Here is an 18,881-nt window from a genome sequence, read left to right on the forward strand (position 1 = left end):
GCTGGCGAAGTGTGGCCATGGATCGAGTAGAGTGGAGACGACTTCTTCGGACAGCAGAGGACAACAAGGCCTTAGCCTGATTGGTAAGGTAAGTAAGGGTTCTAAAAGAATTACTTCGATGCTCAAGACCAATTGGATATCATCAAGCTGAATCTTACACGGGTGATCAACGATGGACCACCTTTTTGTTGTATTTAAAACGAATATTAGAAGACAATTGGAAGACGGGAGATGATTTGGTTTTAATATCACTTGACATAAGTAAGGCATTTGATAACATCCCTCTAAAACATCTTCCACTGATCTTACAACACAAAGGGGCTCTCAAGGAGCTAATCGCCTGAATTGTTGAATGTGTCCGTATTTGTATGAGTTCACAATGGAAGATGTTTTCAAAATGACGGAAGCAGAATTAAATGGCTTCTTTGTTTTGGATCAGGAACACAATATTCGATTCCCAATCATACTGGTGTACGCAGATGATATATTGATCATTGGATGTGGCAAAGAACAGCTGGACGTTATTATTCCGGTGTTAAGGAAACATCTAGAAGAGGTTAATCTGTCATTGAATCCTGTAAAAACTAAAATTTTCATTAGAGTACCAAGAGGAGAAGCACCAACATCGTTAGTAATTGATGGATGTACCTAGCAGGTGTCAAAGGAACTCAGTTATTTTGGAGTGGAATATCCGATGGACTGTGTTGGCTGAAAAGTATTAAGGCTTGTTGTAGGAAAGGCATTAAATCATCTAAGGCTGTTATTTCATATGCAAAAAAGAAAAGGGCAAATGGAAATCAGATTTTATGTAGGAAAAAGTAACTAAGAAGATTGGAGCTCTTCAAATGAGATTATGGAGTCATATTATCAGTATGGCTGATAATCACTTGCTTAAACTAGCTGCTAGATATAAATAGATAGGACGACCATAATTACCTTGGGTAGACGTTATTCGGCAAAATGTGGAAAGGTATTGAGATCTTAGTATGGAAGAATGGGATAATTTGTCAAGAGACAGAAAAAAAGTGACGAATGAAATTATGAGAGATTTATGCTATTGAAAGGAAATAACATGAGTATAGAAAAATGTGAGTTGCATAATATTAAACTTTATTATTAAACCGAACCTTGTTTCTATATTTTATACTGTTTTACATTGTTGAAAAGAGCTTCACTTTGTATTATCTTTCCTTACTAATAAATCTCATATCCTGAAACGTCTACGATAGTAGTTGTTAATGGCTAGCCAGATGGGCTAGTTAAAAGGGATACCCCTAACCTCTGGTCTAGCCACGGAGATCGTCTGGGGTGGGCTACACTCGCCTCTTTTGTTGGCTAGCTCGAGCTTGAAACCCTGGAGCTTCAAGGTCGACTCCTGGCTTGTCGACACTGATCAAAAGTACAAAACACCTCTTTATCACTTTTCACTCGTTTATTACTTACGATTTCGGTGTCTGTAGTGTGTATGTGTGTGTAGGGCTGGCCAGCGATGACGGGATTCTGCAGCGGGTGGGGTTTTTCGGCGGCGGATGAACGGACTGCTCACGGTGGATGCCAGTACTCGACGGTTATCACCGTGTGGCACGACGGATGTTGTACTGGGACTCGGTCGGGTGATCGACTGTGGTCTCCCAGTTGTCGTCGGTATATAACCGATGGACGCTTGCTACACGGGTGTTGGCGTATTAACGGACGTCCTCGTGGTTTTAGCCCGTAATTAATGGGTCCTGAGGGGAATATGAGAGGTGGTCTTAGGGCTGGGAATTCCGCTACCAGGTTATTGATTGGGTCCTACCTGACTCCGTATTCGGTGGTATTAACCGGTATTTGTTGGTAACTCTTCACTATTTTTCAAAACTTAAAGCAAACTTGGCAGATCGAACTATCTCGCGCAATGGCTGAAGTGAAAGAGAACCTTCTCTTCAGTTTGACCCAGTAGCTTCCCCCTTGACCTAAGCCCATTTCCACCTCCCTCCCACTTTTCCACCACCCCTTGTCCATATCCTTCTCCTGTTTCCAACGCCCACCTTCATCCTTACTCCTTCCCGTTATGTGTTCTGTGTTATGTGTTGTTGGTGTGACTGGGTTACAATATTTAATTGGACCGTTGGTTTGGGAGTGGTCTTTCATTTGCCTTACATATTTAATTATATTTACATTCAAAACAAGACAATATTGCATACAAGAAACTGACATACAGATTGAATTCACAATGAACACACATTTACCCTATTCCTCGCTCTCGCTATCTCCTGATTTTTCTCGCTCGAAGTGAACCAATAGGGTATAGGAACCAAAACGGTAACATAGTATGGGTTCCCTGAACCTTCTGAAGTAGATTATGAATTAACATTCCTACTCTTCCTTTGCGATTGTAAGGACGTAGCCAGGTGTATAATGCAAGGATTGGTATGGGAAAAGGATAATAATCCCAAGTATCCTTTTTGTGATACCATATGATGTATGACAAGCTGATCATTATATAGTTACCTACGATTTGTTCAATCGACTATGATATTTAAATTATGTTTCATTACATTAATAATAGTTAATTATTTGTTGATTACTTTCAATACCACATCAATGCATCAATTGCAATGTTACTATGATAAAAACTACGCTTGAGAAGGATTTGTTAGAGATTTCCGATGGACACATCTTTCCCAAAACTCGAATATTATTTCCGACTCGTGTTTCCAACCGAATGTCAATAAGCTGTATCTCATATTAATCCGATTTACACTCAAACTCTATAATTTGAAGCAGCTTGAGATAGCTTTCAGCTCAATAAGCAAAATCGGTCGGCACTAGGACTCCGAGCTCTTTATATCACAGAAAAATTACGATCAACTTGCTGTTACTAGATTTCGGTCCCGGCGGTAACCTCACAGATGACGACAACAACTGCTTTTGAGAAGGATTTGATATGGATTTCCAATCAACACGTCTTAAACTCACGATCTTCTATTCAGTAAGCAAAGGATGCAGCCATCTAGCTAGCCGAGCTCCTCAATTTATTTTTTTGAGACGTTATATGGAAAATATTGAATTAAATTGAAACAAATAAATGTAACGATAGGTTTTCCGTTTTATATTTTTTAAGCGAAAACAGATCAATCGGATGAGACATGTTAAATTTTATTTTTAGCTTTATCGCGTCTTTATTTCTATACAAAGAGAAATGTTTAAGCAAATTCCGATATCTTTTGGGCAGTTTTAATAACGTTAGGAAAGTCTAGACTATTAAAGTAATTATGCATGGCTGGCGATAGTTTAAGGGCAGTTTCAAGAACTTTAGAAAAGTCTAGAGAACTTCAGTGATAATCAAAGAACTATATTAATTACTTCGTATTGATTTCATGTAAATTGCGGAAGCCTAAAGAAGTTCCAGAAATTTACGGAAAAAAAAACTTCGAAAACTAGAAGCACAGAGTTTTTCAGAAACATTTCGAGAACATCAGAGCAACTTTAGGAAAGGTCCGAGAGCTTCAAAAACTTTCATGAACATTAGCAAAATGCGGGTTCCTTTCAAAGAAGTTTAGTAAGCTCTTAAAATAAGGGAAATTTCAGGAGAGTTCAGTTCCATTCGTGTCAGAAAATGAGTGGAAATATTTAGGAAGCTCCCAGATTTTCAGAGAATTTCAGATATATAAGGACATTTATTTAAGTACTCATATAAGGTCAGAAGTTGTCGGAAGTTCAAACATTTCAGTCAGTAACGGTGCAGCTTCAAAGCAAGACCACGCTGGAGAAGGGTGGGTTCGATTCTCGGTTCGGTCCGGTTGTTCGAGTTGGAAAATTTCTCGACTTCCCTGGGCATAGAATATGATTGTACTTGTCACACAATTAAACTAGTGCAAAAATGGTACCAGGCATCGAAAACTCTCAATTAACAACTGTGGAAGTGTATCTAGAACCATAAGTTGAGAGCACGCAACAAGCTAATAAGCGATAAGCAATAAGCTTGAAAAGCGAAAAATAATAAGGCAACACGCTTTATGAGAACTGCAAAATGTTTGGAGAAGTTTTGAGAAGTTCACTAAAGAAAAGAAAACCTCAGAGCAGTTCCGTTAACATTGGATAAATAACATAAAGCTCCAAGAAGTTCAGTGAATTGTTAAAACTTTAAATATTAAATATTGAAGAAAACTTCGGAGTTCCACGAAAAAGTTCAAGAAAGTGTAATAAATGTATGAGAAGTATTGTGAGTATCAGTCTTGTTTTTCAAATTGCAAAAGAACTTCAAGACTGTCTCATTTACAACAGCAGGGAAATTTCAAGTAGTTCTAAAGACCTCAGAATAGTCTATTCCATATTCAACGGAGATTCCTCATGAAAACTTACTTGAAGTTCTCCTCAGCATTCGCTTTGTATCCTCCCGAACCTCTCATGCAATTATTCTAGAAATTCACTTGGAACATTTCTCTGAATTCTTAAAAAAAATATCACCATAATATACTTATAATACTTCTAGCAGTTTAACTATTTTTTTTTCATAAGAAAGTTTTATTGGTCAGTTCATTTGATAATAGTATTTACAATTTGTTATTCTAGATCTAGGTGAAATTTCAGTGCATTTACATCAATTCTATCGTTACAGTCACAAACAAAGCAAATGTATTAAATAAAAACTCTAAGCACTTCCACACGCCTTCTTCTGTCTATTCCTGCTAGGACAGGTATCACCAAGTCTTCAAAAGAGAGTCGTCTCCATCCATTCATAATGCCTGCTATCCTCTGCTGTAGAACCGTCAAAGCCGGGCCGACACGAGCACAAGCACAAAATTTATGCAGAAGAGTTTCAGTCGTGTGATTGCCGCAATGTGTGCAGTTTTCGTCCGGTACTCTCTGCATCACGAACAGTAGTTTTCGGTGCTCGATTTTACCATTCACGAGCATGTAGAGTTTCGATCGCTGCGTTGAAGAGAACTGCTTCGCAGCAATGTTTCGCCACGTGCGTGGCCAGTCGTTTTCCGGACTGTTGCGTTCCACCTTTGGCAGTTCGATTTGCTGGACAAAATACTGATGGATTTGATCGGCGGAGGGGTTATATTGGATTAGGAGGGGAATGTGGGATAAATTTGATAGGATTAATTTGATGTCGGGAAGATCTATAGAAATTGCTGGGCGGGGATTATCGTGGAAAAGAAGGGATCTATAGTAAGGTAGGGAATCGACCTCTCGCAAATGTCGGTGGATGGTGAGCGACTTACACTTAAACACAGGTAATTGCAGCTTCAGTCCACCATGGTCCCGGCTGCGCGCCAGTTGTATCAATGGTACCCGGGCGACTATCCCACTCCACAGGAAGGTGCCCATCCTTGACGTAATTTTCGCTATGTGTACGCCTAGTGGTGGTAAAATGGATGAAAGGTACCAAATCCTAGATGTTCCAAACGTATTCAGCACAGTCACCTTCTGAAGTAGGGTCAGGGTTCGAGACGACTGGAGCCACATCAGTTGCGCAAACTTGCCAACCGCCGCATTCCAATTCAGCGTCGTCATCAACCGAATCGAGTTTGCAAAAATCACTCCCAGGATCTTCACCGTGCTGGCTGTTTGCAGCCACTGGACGTCGATTTGATTTCCCTCGCAAAATCCAACGTCAATGGCAACAGTTTTGCGTACATTCAACTTCGCTTTAGCTATCCTCTGAATTAAGTTTTCTCTGAATATTTCTCGGAATAACTTTGAAATTCCCCTCAGGAAGAAACGCTTTGGAAAAATTCTCAGAATTTTCATTCAATTTATTTCAGATTTTCATTTGCATGTCACTCCTTTCCTGGAAATTCTATTCACATTGAAAGTCTCATAAGAATTTATTTGCATTTAGCCCCACAAATTCCTTAGATTTCTCCTCACAATTTGTTTGGCAAATTCTCCTGGAATTGTTTCCAGAATTCCTTCAAAAATCTCTTGGAGTTATTCTCAGATTTAATTATATTCCTCTCACCCCTAAGTATTCTCTAAATATGTCCAAAGATTTCTGCTCCAGATTCGTTTTCTGCTACAAACTTCATGAAATGACCATCGAAATGTACTTGGATAAACTGAACATCGCAGGAATTTTGATTCTCAAAAATTCATATGAGTTTTCATTAAAATTGACTTTGAATTCAATTCAGGGTTTTATTGAAAATCCATTAAAAAAATCTCACTTGAAATCTTAATTTCTTCATCTACCTTGAAAGCAGATTGCACATGATGTTTTTCCCAAATATTATTTTCCCAGCACCTCCTTGCAATGAGGTCTTTAGAATTTGACTACATATTCTTGAAAATTTCTTGAAATATTAAAACATTTTTGTCCAGAATTTCAAAACGTCTCCTTCTTATTGCTTATTTCATATTAGTTTATTGCGTGCTCTCAACTAAGTGTTCTAGATGCACTTCCACAGTTATTAGTTGAGAGCTTTCGATGTATGTATCATTTTTGCATTAGTATAATTGTGTGGCAAGTACAATCGTACTCTATGCCCTGGGAAGTCTAGAGATTTTCATATCCAAAAAACTCCTGGGAATCAAACTCAGCCACCTCCAGCATGGAATTGCTTTGTAACTGCGCCTTTAGCGCCTGAGCTAAGGGAGAATTTCAAAAACTTGTTCTAATATAAAATTTGTGGGAAATATGCATTAGGGTCATGATCATTTTTTCAGAACTATTGTTTTTTGGTTGCAATTGTGGTCCCAAACCAGCGTGCAAAATTTGAGGATGATTGGTTGTAACCCGGCTCTCCGCATTGCGTTTGAAATTTGTATGGGAAAACCTACGTTTTTTGCATTTTTATCCCTAGAGACCACAATTTTGCTTGAGCCATGCAGCTTACTATGTACAAATATAGTCCAGGAAGTGCCTTACAACTTTGCCAAAGGAAGCACGGTGCTAGAACGTCTCTTAAAACATTTATAGCTGTCAAATATTGATGGTTTGAAGTAACTGTAAAAATCACATTTTCTGCCAACACTGCCGGTGTACCAAGGAAAATCAAATTCCAAACTGAAATAATGTCGAAGTTTATTATCTTATCGATTTGGTTTGTTAAGGTGAATTATTCAAAAATAATAGATCTTTCTCCTATGCGTCGTTAAATAACAGGGGGGTTGGGCATACTACAACCTCTTTCTTGAGTAATAATATGAGAAATTATACCAAATCCGGGTAAAATTAAAATATAAACCCTCACTCTTATAAATGGAAGAAAGTTTCAAACTCACATGATTAAATGCATGGTTCTGGCATAATTGTGGTCCCTAGGAATGAAAATGCAAAAAAGTAGGTATTCCCATACAAATTTCCATGCAAATTTCAAACGCAATACGGAAAGCCGGGTTACAAACTCATCCTCAAATTTTGCAAACTTGTTTGGGACCACAATTGGAACCAAAAAACAATAGTTCTGAAAAAAAATGAACATGCTGAATCACCCTAATGCATAATACAGAACATTTTAAGCGTCTGAATTTTTTAAAATGTATTTGTTACTGATGAATAATCCACACTGAATTGAATCTGTAGCGGTGCCGGTGGTGTAGTGGTAAGCGTGATTACCTCTCACCTCAGCAGATCTGGGTTCAATGTCAGTCGGGGCCGCCGGGATGTTCTGAGGCATAACATCTCTGCTCACGCCTTCCTTTGGTAGGGAAGTAAAGCCGTTGGCTCATGAGTTCATGGGTCGATATGTAGGGTCCAGGTGTGGGAGCTGCCCCCCTGGCGTCGGTAGCATTGGTGCTCAGCACGGAAAACAAACCATAGGAAAAAAAGAATTGAATCTGTAAAGTGTGAATGAAAATAACAAGGAAAATTAAATGTTTGTATTTCAAAATTTACTCTTTCTTTAAAATATCCCTAGTAAGAAAATTATTGAATTCCCTAAGTAATGATGAGATTCCCTGAAACTTCCATGAATTTTCAGGAAAAATAAAATTCCCTAAGGATTCCTGGTTTTCCAGGTTTTTCCAGGAAGTAGTCACTCTGGCTTACACCGTGGGTTTGGTCATAAAATTTCTATTGAATCTTTCGCTTTAAACGTTCATATATTTATTTATTTATTTGTCGTCAATCAGTGTAGACCGTTTTACAATTGTTGTCTTAAGAGCTATATTTACAATGTTGTCTTTGTTTATATTTTTTTTATAATATGTCTTGAGAACAAGTTAAAACATTACTTCTAGCTGACGTTATGCGAGGAATTAAAATATTGCTTTAATTTGGTTTTTGTCATTGTAAAGTCAATGTTATCACAGTGCTTATTATATGTATCCATCATTTGGTTCAAGGGTCTAAATTTGGCATAATTCGTACGATGACGATTTGTAGCAAATATATTTCTATTTCGTAAATGCCTAGATGGTGTATATAAATTTAAGGATGACAATAGTTCTATAAAATCAATGCGATGTGATACGATATCGTTTACGAAAGAAATCATAGCAAATTCACGACGCTCTTTTAATGTTTGGATATTTATGAGCATACACCGAGCTGTGTAAGATGGCAGAGGAAATACAGTCCAATCTAACTTGCGGAGTGCATACAATAAAAACTGCTTTTGAACGGACTCTATTCTTTCTTCTTGTGTGATTGAAAAAGGAGACCAAACTATGCTGCAATATTCTAATATCGATCTTACATAAGCAATGTCCAATGTTTTTATCGTATACGGATCGTGAAAGTTATAGCAAAAACGTTTTATGAAACCAAGCATGTTGTTAGCTCTGTTAATAATTGTGTTATAATGATCGGTGAAAGTAAGTTTTGAGTCCAAAATAACACCTAGATCCCTGACTTTATCACACTTTTCTACGATATGGTTTCCTAAAGTGATTGTTATATCGGGTAGGGTTCGTTTTCTACTAATGGTAATTGAGTTAAATTTTTTTTTTAAATTTAATTGTAGCAGGCTTTTTTGGCACCAAGTATGGAATATCTGTATTTCCTCTTTGAATGTGATGATGTCTTTGGCATCTTTTATTTCCATAAAAAGTTTAATGTCGTCAGCATAGATTAAAACTTCCAATTTCTTAATAATGAAAGATATGTCATTGACGAAGAGAATAAATAAAAGCGGTCCTAAATGGGAGCCTTGAGGAACTCCAGAAGTGACATCAACGGGATTTGATGTCTTTCCTTTGTACTTTACTATTTGATGGCGGTCAGTTAAATATGATTCAAGCCACTTGAGGAGTGCGTAATGAATTCCCATTTTTTGAAGTTTAAAAAGAAGCATGGGTATGTCAATTCGATCAAACGCTTTGTTGAAATCTGTATACAACACTTCTACATGGTTTCCGTTATCCATTGCATTCAAGGAATAATTAACTAATTCGAGCAAATTCGTAGTTGTTGAACGGCCTTTAAAGAAGCCATGTTGCATAGTAGTTATTCTGTTTTTAATTTGAAGAAAGAGTTTTTCATTCACAATCGCCTCGAAAAGTAGATTATATCTATACCACGATAATTAAGTGTGTCGGATTTTTGCTCGATTTAAAGATAGGCACTAAAACGAGTTTTTCCATATTTTAGGGAAGTTTCCGGATTCCAGTGACATATTGAAAATCCAAAATAATGGAGCAGTAAGTTCAGTTGCTAAAGCTTTCATAAAAACTGGTGGAACACCGTCAGGGCCAGGACCTTTAGATGCATCTAAATTGTTTAAACCCTTTAAGATATCATGAACCTTGATTTGACTTACGCTGATGTCACTTGAAAATTCTGGATAAGATTCAAAATATTCACGGTCACGGTCCTCTTCTGAAAACGTAGTATAGATTTTTTGGAAGAAATTTGCAAACAAATTGCATATATCATCCGAGTTCTCACCTACCCTATCGTCCAAATGCATCTTTGATGGAAAATTATCAGTTTTTATTTTGGTTTTCACATAATTGAAGAATTTCCTAGGACAAGATTTTATTTCAAGTTCAGTTTTTAAATTGTACTCCATCTGGCATTTGACATATTCACGGCTAAATTTAACTGATCGCAAATGTCTAAATAGTATGCCATAGTTTCTTCACTATTATAATTTTTATAAAATTTGTGCGCTTTTTGCTTTTGATTTTTTTAATTTTTCAGTTCCCTGTTGTACCAAACCGGATGTTTTGCATGACTCTGACGTCTTCTTCTTTTAGTTGGCACTTCTTCAAGTATTATTTCAAGCAACACATTGTAGAATACGTCAACTGCACATTCAACATTTCCTGCAGTTCTTAATATTGCTTGCCAATCGACAATGTTCAATCTATTTCTAATGTTATCATAATTTGCTGAATTGTAATCAAAGATTTCATCAAATTCGCAGTCGTTGGTGCTTTCATTTATGTGAATGAATAGAGAATATTCTATTGCTGTGTGAAACATTTCATTTCTCCATATGGGACTTAATGATTCAGTCACACAGAAATCTTCATAAGTATTTGTTAATAAAAGGTCTAAATAACAATTTTGTTGATTTTTCACATGGCTAATTTGATTGAGTCCTAAATTTGCAATTTTGTCAAAAATGAAATGGAGTGTTTCATTTTCCCCAACGACTGGAAGTAAGATGCTTTCATTGTCCATATCAGAAATAAAATCAACATTGCGTTGGTTAAAGTCCCCATATATATGTACTTTTACTTCAGGGGGTAAACTAGACAAAATTTCTTCCGCTTTTCCAAAAAACTTATCATACGTGTCCTTATGAGCATTGTTCGGAGGAAAGTATACCGAAACAAAGACATGAGTTTCATCTGCTACTTGCGCTTTTACCCATACATGTTCGAATTCTTTAAATTTAGTAGCCATAATGATTTCTGAATTCAATTTGGTCGAAATAGCTTTTGGTCCACCTCCCGATTTTTTTTCCAGACCATTGAAAATTGCGGTCGTCTCTATAAACGTTACAATTGTTTCCAAAAACTTCTTCACTTCTCACACTATCATCCCAACTTGTTTCATTAGCCATTATGACAGAGTAAGTAGAACTTAATATATTTTTGTTAATTTCATTCATTTTACCGGCGCTTCTCATGTGGTTATCATTTTGGCAATATACCAAAATTTCTGTACTGGTCTGAAGATTAGGTGAAGAAGTTGATGGTAACCTGTCATTCATAAAACTATTATCAAAATTATTTACCCCTGATCCATGTTCCGAATTTGTTTCGTTCTGCAAAGTGTCGTGATCTTCGTTATTTTCTTCCTCTATGGAGCGTGTCAGTTTTGTAGAAAAAAACGAGTGTCTCTCCTTGATGTAGAGAAGTCGTCAAGTCCTGGATAATGTCGGGGTCTGCCGGATCATTGTCTTCCTCCAAGGGGTGCGTCAATTTCGTACAAAACACGAATTCCTGCATACACACGCCTCGCATGATGCAGTTGCAGCCATCCCGTTATGCAAGTGCAATGGAACGGTACGTGGGTAAACATCGCACGCCGGGTAGGGGTTTAAGATTTCCTCACGTTGGAATTTCATTGTGGGTCGATAGTTAGCCTGCGGCGGTCTGGAAAACCGATCTTTTGCTGCCGCAAGAAGCTCTCGATCAGGTGGCAGTAGGTTGTTTCTATTCTGACTAACACTGTTGTGGAAACTGTTACGGTTAGTGTTGTTGTTTCGATAATTGTTAGATATGTTATTGTTGTTGTTGTTGCCAAAATTGTTGTTTTTGTTGTTGTGGTTGATGTTATGTTTGCTGTTGTTGTTGTTGTTGTTTTTGTTGTTGTTGTTGTTGTTGTTGTTGTTGTTGTTGTTGTTGTTGTTGTTGTTGTTGTTGTTGTTGTTGTTGTTTTTGTTGTTGTTGTTGTTGTTTTTGTTGTTGTGGTTGTTGTGGTTGTTGTGGGCGTGATTGGTGTTGCAGTTGTAGTCGTCGTTGTTTCTGTTGTAGTTGTTGTAGTTGATTTTGTTGTTGTTGTTGTTTCTTCTATGATTGTGTGAGTTGTTGTTTTTGTTGAACATTTTTTGGTAGGCCCTTTTCTGCTTTCTCCGCTTACTAGCCTTTGCAGCCAATTTTTCCTGGCTCAGATGTCGCGATTTTCGAGCATCGTACTCCGTCCAATCAGCTTTCCACACCTTCCTGTCACCCAAAACCCTCCAACCGGAGTCGGCGGCATCATTTCGGTAGTTTTTGTTGTTCAATTCGCCCATTAGGCTGGGCGGGGACGGCAAACGTGCGTCCATAGTATTAATTACAGAGGCAAGGCATTTAATTTCATTCAAAATGTCCCCACCAACTGCGTCGGCAAGACATTGCTCTCCAGTCAACACATTTGAAGTGGAACACCGTTCAGTGCATTGCGCAGCCATGTCCATGGTTAGACTGCTCAAATTTGTCACTTCATCACATATTTTCGTCAGCTCACGTGACAAATCTCCCGTAAGATCACGAACGCAGTCCTCGATGCGGTTTCTCGTCGTCTCCATGGATATATTGAATAATGAGGTCAGGTGGTTTTTAATGCCAGCGACCTTATCGGATTTGTTTAAAGAGCTGACTTCAAGACCGCGCGACAATGTCTACACCGCATTTTTTACTTTCGACGTTGTGTTGTTATTTACATTTAACACCGATTCTATTAAGGTGGACAGTGAACTTTCCAGGACTGCGATCGCTTCGAGAATTGAATCAGATTTTTCGTTCTGGCTTGCAAGTCGATGCAAAACTTGTGTTATGAGAAACTAACTGAATAAGCCTAAAACATCAAACATTTATTTAGTGGGTCATCAGAACGACTACTCTTCTTCTCGTAGGTCACTTTTTATTCACTGTTTTTTTTTTGCAACTATAAGTCACTATTTGGCCACTTATTTTTTTTAACATGGTCACTAAAATCAATATTTTTGACAGTATTGATCGCTACCAGCCCATTGATCCCATCATTTTCCGATGCAAACATAAATTTTGAAGTGTGTTTTCTGGCCGGCGCCGGTGGAATTTTTCTGAGGCATTAAAATCTCTGGTCACGTCTTCCTATGGAAGGGAAATACAGCCGTTGGTCCCGGCCCATGTGTGTTGAATGGGTGCGATATCCTACTCAGGTGTGGAAGCTGCCTTCCTGCACATTTGATTGCCATCAATGGATGGCAATGGATGACCGTCGGTGATTAGCACTAGATTGCGGAACAGAGACCGACGTTAAATAAAGGAATGAAGAAGAAGTTTGTTTTTTGTGCATTGAAATTTATTCAAAATCAAGATAAAATGACAAAACTCATTCACGAAATTTCATCACGCCTGACCCAACACATCCAGAATTTCATTTTTACTGCGAAAAGTGTCATGTTTTAACCGATCAGCTGCTTCAAATTTGCCCTGCTTGTGGCAGAGCGTTGCTAGGTGCTTCAGGACAGTCTTAACCGTGGGTGAATACACGGGAGCAGTTTCGTGCCAGGCGCCAGTTTTCCCGTAGGTTGCATTATCCACCGTCTCGCCATTTTGCTCTCCGTCGTGCGCTTCAGCAAATTCCTTATCGTGAGCTTTTAACAGCACTTCCTTCAATAGCTCTTCCGCTTCCTTGTACTTTCGGAGCTTCAAACAGCACGCAGCCAAATTGCACTTTGTTTTTGTCACGTTCGGATCATCTACGCCAAGTTGCATCTCGAAAATGTCCAATGCTTTCCGGCTGTAGACCTCCACTTCACCGTGCTTGCCCTGGTTCTGACAGAGTAAGGCAAGGTTATTCAGCTGCTTCGCCACATCGGGATGGTCTCCACCTAGAACATTCTCCCGAATCGCCAAAGCCCGTTTGCATAGCGGTTCGGCATCCTTGTATCGTCCATTTTTTCCATACAGTACGGCTAGATTGTTCAAAGTCGCTGCCACCGATGGGTGGCATTCGCCCAAGCAACGCACCCGTATTTCCAATGCCTCGCTCATCAGTCTGGTAGCTTCTTTGTAGTTACCCTGATCCCGGTAAACCAGTGCCAAAATATTCAGCATTGTTGCTACGTCTGGGTGTTCATGACCATGCTCTCGTTCCAAATCCTCCAATGCTTGCTTACAAAGGGGTACAGCAACTTCGTACTTTCCTTGCGAAGCATAGTGGATCGCCAGATTGTGTATAGTTCTGAGCCGAGCGGATACTTCATAGTCTGCGAAATTAATGGATGGTGTTGGCGACAACTTACTCAGGCGCCGATCCGACGGTTCGTCTTCCGGAAACAACTCCAGCGTGGGATCACCGTTTAGTTTCTCGCGGATGTCTTCGCCTTCCAGAAAGTCGTCGTACTTTTTCACCGATGCCGCAAACTCCAGCTGTTTCTTCTCCTCTTCAAGCTGCACCACCAGCAACTCCGACTTCAGCAGGAATTTTTGACTGGTTTGCACTTCGTCCCGCAGCCAGGTGTTTTCCTGGCAGAGTCGTTTAACTTGCAATCGTAGTTTTTGCCTTTCCACATCGATGTTCTGCAGATGGGACATCAAGGTGATAATCAACCGGACTTCGCCGATACCAAGGTCGATGTTTTGAAAGTTCCTGTTGACGATTTCCTCCTTTTCCGGATCGGATATGATTCCTGCGGAGAAGTTGAGGCGCATTGTCTGATGTTCGGTGCGTAGCGCTTCCAGGTTCTGAAGTACTGCTTTCATCTTGGATTGTAGCTTCCGGTCGGCCATTGGCAAATCGCCACTCTGGGGAGCAGGAAACATGGTGTTTGAATGATGACGAGCGGCACTGTCACTTGACGATATCTGTTGGAGTTTTTATTAGTGAATGGTGATTATTCGTTCGTCAGACAAGGATTAATAGTCAGGAAAAAGGATAGTTTGTACCTACAAATAGTGTACCAAATGAAGAATGTACCTGCACGAATGAATTATTTTTGGTTTTGTTTCTACCTATTTATTTAACGAAAATAGGTACAGTAAGCGTTCGATTTTGGCAACATGTTTTCATTGACTTTAATTTGCTTGTAGTCTGCACTTTAAAGTAGTTCACTCTATTTTATATTGCGGATGATTGTGAACATTGGGACTTGTTCAGAAAGTCGGTTTAAAATTAATAAAATGAGTGGAAAGCTAATTAGTAAAATTAATATATTTGTGTGTTTTGTGTGTTTCTATTTGTGCGAGTGTGTGTATTAAATTTCACACTAACTGGCCGGCAATAGCATCTGCTTGCAATAATCCTTGAATGGATAAATGAAAGCAGCTTTAATCCGGCAGTTATAATGTGATAGCTCTACTGTAGATCCAGCAACCCATTTTAGAATGCCTTGTAAACCACGTACACTACGAGGTAACCTTTGCAAACACACAATAAGGATAATGGTACAGCAAACTCACGTCCAGATTTCAAAAGCTGAAGTTTGGAAATCTGGTACGTATTTAGTAGTATTTGGAAATAGTTATATTTATAATTGAACTATAATCAGATAGATGTCTCCAAATCAAGCGACGCCGGTGGTGTAGTGGTAAGCGTGATTCAATCCCAGTCGGTGGCGCCGGGATGTTCTGAGGTTCATGAGTTGATGGGTCGATAGGTAGGGTCCAGGTGTGCGAGCTGCCTACCTGGCGTCGGTAGCATTGATGCTCAGCAAGAAAAACAAGATCGACGGAAAACAAACCAAAGGATAACAATATGTCTCCAAATTCCACATCCAAAATAGAATCGGTTTGTTCACTCGTGGTACTTTAAAATATCCTTCCGTTCCTAGTTTTTTTTTATAATAAATGAACCCAGTATTTAAATACACATACGAAACTATTGAAAAATGTCGGAACAAATTCTGCAGCGAAAGCATCAGCATAAAACAAAAACGTCATTTTCAATGCACACCTACCTCGATCCGCTAAAATATCAAGAAATTTATGTTGCCAAAATCACACCCTTACTGCAATACAGAAAAGTGTTCCTTTTCTAGCCAAGCCACTAAATAAGACATATTTTCATGTCATGGGATTATTGATCATCTATGAAGCTCTGATGACAAAGTTTGGGTGACACGCTCTAAAGCAATGTATTAAATAGAGTAAAGTGATGCAAAACCTTGACCATAGTTGTAAAAATTTAAATATCTTAAAACTGCACGCATTTAGATTCAAACTAACTCCATACACATAATTCCTAAATCAAGGTTTATTATTAATTGTCAGGTCATTCGTTGCAAGAACATTCTTTCTTGGAGGAGTGTTCAAAACTATCTTTTGCATCTCCGGTGGCGCAAAAGTTCGCAAGTGCTAGTTTTTGAAAAGTATTGCCTCAAAATTTCAAGAACACAAAAATATCAGCTCTCACAAATACAACAATACACAAGGAGTTACAATATCATGAGCGATTTCGCAAGAGTATCCATATAACCGGGAGCAGAACACATTAAATCATTTTAGAAAATACTGGCCTTCGGTAACTTATATTACTGTTTTCGGTATTAACCTTGAAAAAAGGCCGAATGTGCATTAATTTATTAATGTTCTTAAAAAATAAGCACTGAACATCGAGTATGCGATTGAGTGTGACAAACAGCTAATATAGTAAAATATTAAAATATAAATTTAAAAAAAAATATATATTTGTTAAGTTTAAGGATAAAACGCTGAATGAGTGTCGATTTTCAATAAGGCTGAATTTTGATTGCCGCTTCAATATTTTGAAATTTTATATTTCGCTACACGCTATTTCAAAACTACCCAAATTTGGGTAAAATCCACCCAGATTGGTAAAAACTGAGCCTACCCAAACTATGTTGGGAGTGACAAGTTGACAAATGGAAAACATCGACGTGAATAGCGTGAACAACAGAGACGATAATGAACATTCAGCCTGTAATGCCACATATACAGATTTGCCTGTAATCATACGGATTTTTTTTCTTCAATATATTAATACAGATATCTGTGTATACAGATTACAGATTTTTAGAAAATACGCAGATTTTTCAAATTAGTGGAATACATTTTTTTTTAAATGATCATTTTTATTTGTGAGCAGCTTGAATTCACTCGTTGAGCATCAAATCTTGGATTGGGCGATCTTCAGAGAAAGATCGATCTTGACGGATCAATCTAATATTTGGCTCTAGAATCGATCCACTGATTAAATCGGTGCCCAAGAATTGATCTTTGGTAGATCGATCTAATGGTTTTTATTTTAATTGACCTTTCTGACGTTTATAACTTGCACACTTGCATATGGGTCACCCGAGTAGCACACTTTCATCACATTAAGTTAGAGCAACTTGTTTATGACTGAAATAAGTCGTATATAAGTTTCTATAATTGATTTGTGGCAAGCGTGCTAAATCCATCTCAAGTGACCGCCAAAAACTGAAGAATTGCATCGACCCTCTCCGGTTTGAACCAAACTTGGTGGAACGACTTATTTTAGGCCAACAATCAAAAATCCAACGTTTTGTACCCATCGACTCACCCCCGGTTCTGGAGACTGCCTCCACTTTTTTCCGATCTTCAAGAAACACCATTTTTCTTTTGAACATATCTCTGGACCAAATTATGCTACAGACAGGATTTGGAACTCATTTCAAAGGATTTTTAACGTACAATCAAATAACGTACTGAGAATTTTTATACAGTGATGTCAACTTGTCGATTTTTGCAATTTAAAACTTAAAATGCAAATATCTCAAAATGCCCCCACTTTTTTATAATTTTGACAGCACCAAAATGTTCGGCAGACATTTTTACATTTGATTCACCTAACCAAAAATTACTTTTTTCGTTTGGGAGATATGGATTTTTAAAGATTTAATGTTTTTAAAAAGTTCCATTACTGTACAACCCTTCAATATGAAACGTTGGGCAATCCTGAAAGTTTATAGAAACGATGAAACCTGTAAGTTAGATGAGAAGCTAATCCTTTTTCATTTTATACAATCAAATGCTCAGATAATATTAAACCAGATTTGTTTCGACCGTTGCAAACTTAAATTTAGGTTGATAATTTTTCCTTATTTCCAACACTTAATTTTTTTGCGTGCAGAAATGTATTTCCTATTACATGGTATTTTAGGCAGATCCATTCGTTTTGTGTTTCTTTATTTACTGATCATTTTAAATAAGCTTTTGAAATATACAAAAACTAATTTGATTCTAAATAAAAGCAGCCGTGTTTCTATCCTACTTATTGCTATCATTTATTGAACAAATATCATCTAATACATTGAGTAGCATGAGGAATTACTTCTTCCGTTTTGCCTTAGATTTGGGTAGTGAATTTGAACGCTTTTTTTCAATTACTTTGAAACATGAACCAGGAATGGGTCGTGCTAGACGGATCGGGCTTCTAAATCCTGCTTATTCGTATTGACTTGCTCCGATGTCACAAATTGTACATTCAAATTGCAATTTTAAAGTGCCCATTCGTATAACTCTTTTGGCGTTTGTATCGTTGTACCTTGCCATTCTTTTGAAAGTACCTCCTAAACCGTCACTAGGGCCTTTGCCGTGTGCCGTGGCAAAGTAATGCCACTCAGCCGAAACTCCGAAGTCTTCTCGATGGTAGAGCAAGTTGATGACGTTGAATCGGTTTTTATATTGCGAACCAGCACCATCAGAAAGGTATATAATTTTAGTCAAATATGAGAGCCGAGATTTCAGGAATGCCATAAACTGCCTCTGGAAACTGTAGAAGATAGCTGTGGAATGCTTAAGAACGTCGGAGATAATGATACAATTTAATGGAACAACCTTTTCTTGCTCTAAGAAATAGGCAGCGAATGGATGGACGGTGGCTTGCAGGTTATTATAGTGAACCCCTTGTACGCTGTCTTGGAACACAAACGAATAGAGTTGGTTGGAAATGCTAACATGAAGCTTTAGTGTGATGATTTATTAGCTAGAGAATGATTTTTAGAATAGGGTAGGTGGATAGTTCCGTTAGAGTACGGCAGTATGAAAATTGAATAGAAATTGAAAATGAGCGAAGGGCCATTAATGCGACAGTTTTTTAA

General features: G+C 38.1%; 1 protein-coding gene across 1 annotated transcript; it reads right to left on the reverse strand.

The window, feature by feature from the left end:
* Positions 1–13,203: 13,203 nt before the first annotated feature.
* LOC135703942 (kinesin light chain-like) lies at positions 13,204–14,622 on the reverse strand. The gene has a single exon (XM_065225297.1). It carries the CDS (start codon positions 14,620–14,622, stop codon positions 13,204–13,206), a length of 1,419 nt encoding a protein of 472 aa, XP_065081369.1.
* Between the last annotated feature and the right edge of the window lie 4,259 nt (positions 14,623–18,881).

The sequence above is a fragment of the Ochlerotatus camptorhynchus genome, unplaced genomic scaffold (assembly GCF_037179485.1).
Source record: "Ochlerotatus camptorhynchus isolate MF236.1 unplaced genomic scaffold, CSIRO-AGI_Acam_v1.1 ptg000225l, whole genome shotgun sequence".
NCBI classification, from domain to species: domain Eukaryota; kingdom Metazoa; phylum Arthropoda; class Insecta; order Diptera; family Culicidae; genus Ochlerotatus; species Ochlerotatus camptorhynchus.